This window comes from Austrofundulus limnaeus, unplaced genomic scaffold, assembly GCF_001266775.1.
Source record: "Austrofundulus limnaeus strain Quisiro unplaced genomic scaffold, Austrofundulus_limnaeus-1.0 Scaffold72, whole genome shotgun sequence".
In the NCBI taxonomy this organism is placed as follows: Eukaryota; Metazoa; Chordata; class Actinopteri; order Cyprinodontiformes; family Rivulidae; genus Austrofundulus; species Austrofundulus limnaeus.
This window is the reverse complement of record NW_013952474.1, coordinates 1,644,928-1,646,070: the sequence shown is the minus strand read 5'-3', so window position 1 is coordinate 1,646,070 and position 1,143 is coordinate 1,644,928. Positions and strand designations below refer to the sequence as shown.

At 39.6% G+C, this 1,143-nt stretch overlaps 1 protein-coding gene across 1 annotated transcript in view; it reads right to left on the bottom strand.

The window, feature by feature from the left end:
- The window catches only part of nid2a (nidogen 2a (osteonidogen)), a gene marked incomplete at its 5' end in the record, with an annotated part of 74,313 nt that overhangs the window by 20,554 nt on the left and 52,616 nt on the right, over positions 1-1,143 (bottom strand). Inside the window, 3 exon segments of the mRNA XM_014010719.1 lie at positions 394-518; positions 733-838; positions 932-1,065. Of these exon segments, the coding sequence (XP_013866173.1) occupies positions 394-518; positions 733-838; positions 932-1,065 (365 nt within the window).

Here is a 1,143-nt window from a genome sequence, read left to right as displayed (position 1 = left end):
AAAAAACGCCAGCTAATAGAGGGCGCTCCTTTTGTGGCTTCAGCGCCAGGTTCTGGTTCTTTGTCTAGTCCTAAAGAACCTTGATGGGTCTCACCTGCTCTGCTGCAGTCTACATGTGGTGTACCAGGGGGAGTCCTGGTTCCTGGTCTCTCCTGTCCTCTACTGTCCACACACCAACAATGTCCTGTTGAACCATGGCACTATAAAAGTAATGAAAGTTCATGTTGTCATACATGACACTACTGCATTGTGAAATAAATTCAATGGAAAATTCAGATTTACTACGGCAACATGTTTATTCAGAACCTCTCCAAAGGACCTCACTTCAAAGAATCCCAAATTATAATTTGAATGCTAGAGAAACAATGAAAAAAAATTTGAAGAAATGCCAACCTGCTGTGGATGATAATGTCCATGTTCATCACACTGAGGGACATAAACTCCAAGTAGAGGATGTCCATCTGGACTGGTGGTCTGAACACTGTCTCTGTGGTGCTCACACTGAGTCTTGGGATGCTCTATTGTTTATAAGGAATGTCAGAAATAAAATGTCTGGTCTGATCTGGTTCATAAAAGGATAAACATTGGACATATATAAACACATCCAAAAACAAAGTGTTAAAGAGGTTGTGAAATAAAAATGAGAAAACTGAGTTTTGCATTTTAAAGTGTCCAGCGACATATCATAAGAGTTGTTAGCTTCCTTCTATTGTCATGCAATTTGAGCCTCACCTGCTCTGCTGCAGTCTACATGTGGTGTACCAGGTGGAGTCCTGGTTCCAGGTCTCTCCTGTCCTTTATGGTCCACACACCAACAATGTCCGGTAGAACCATGACACTGAAAAAGTAAAAAAAGATCATTTCATGCTTCTAAACAGTGAACTGATTCATTATTAAAYCACTAAATCAAAAAGTTTTAAGAAATGCCCACCTGCTGTAGATGATAGTGTCCATGTTCATCACACTGAGGGACATAGGCTCCAAGTAGAGGATGTCCATCTGGACTGGTGGTCTGAATGCTGTCTCTGTGGTGCTCACATAGAGTCTTAGGACGATCTGGCTCATCTGAATATGAATACATACAAAAATAAACACATAAATAAATTATTTGAAAGTAAGTTTTTAATTTTTATTGAAAAATAA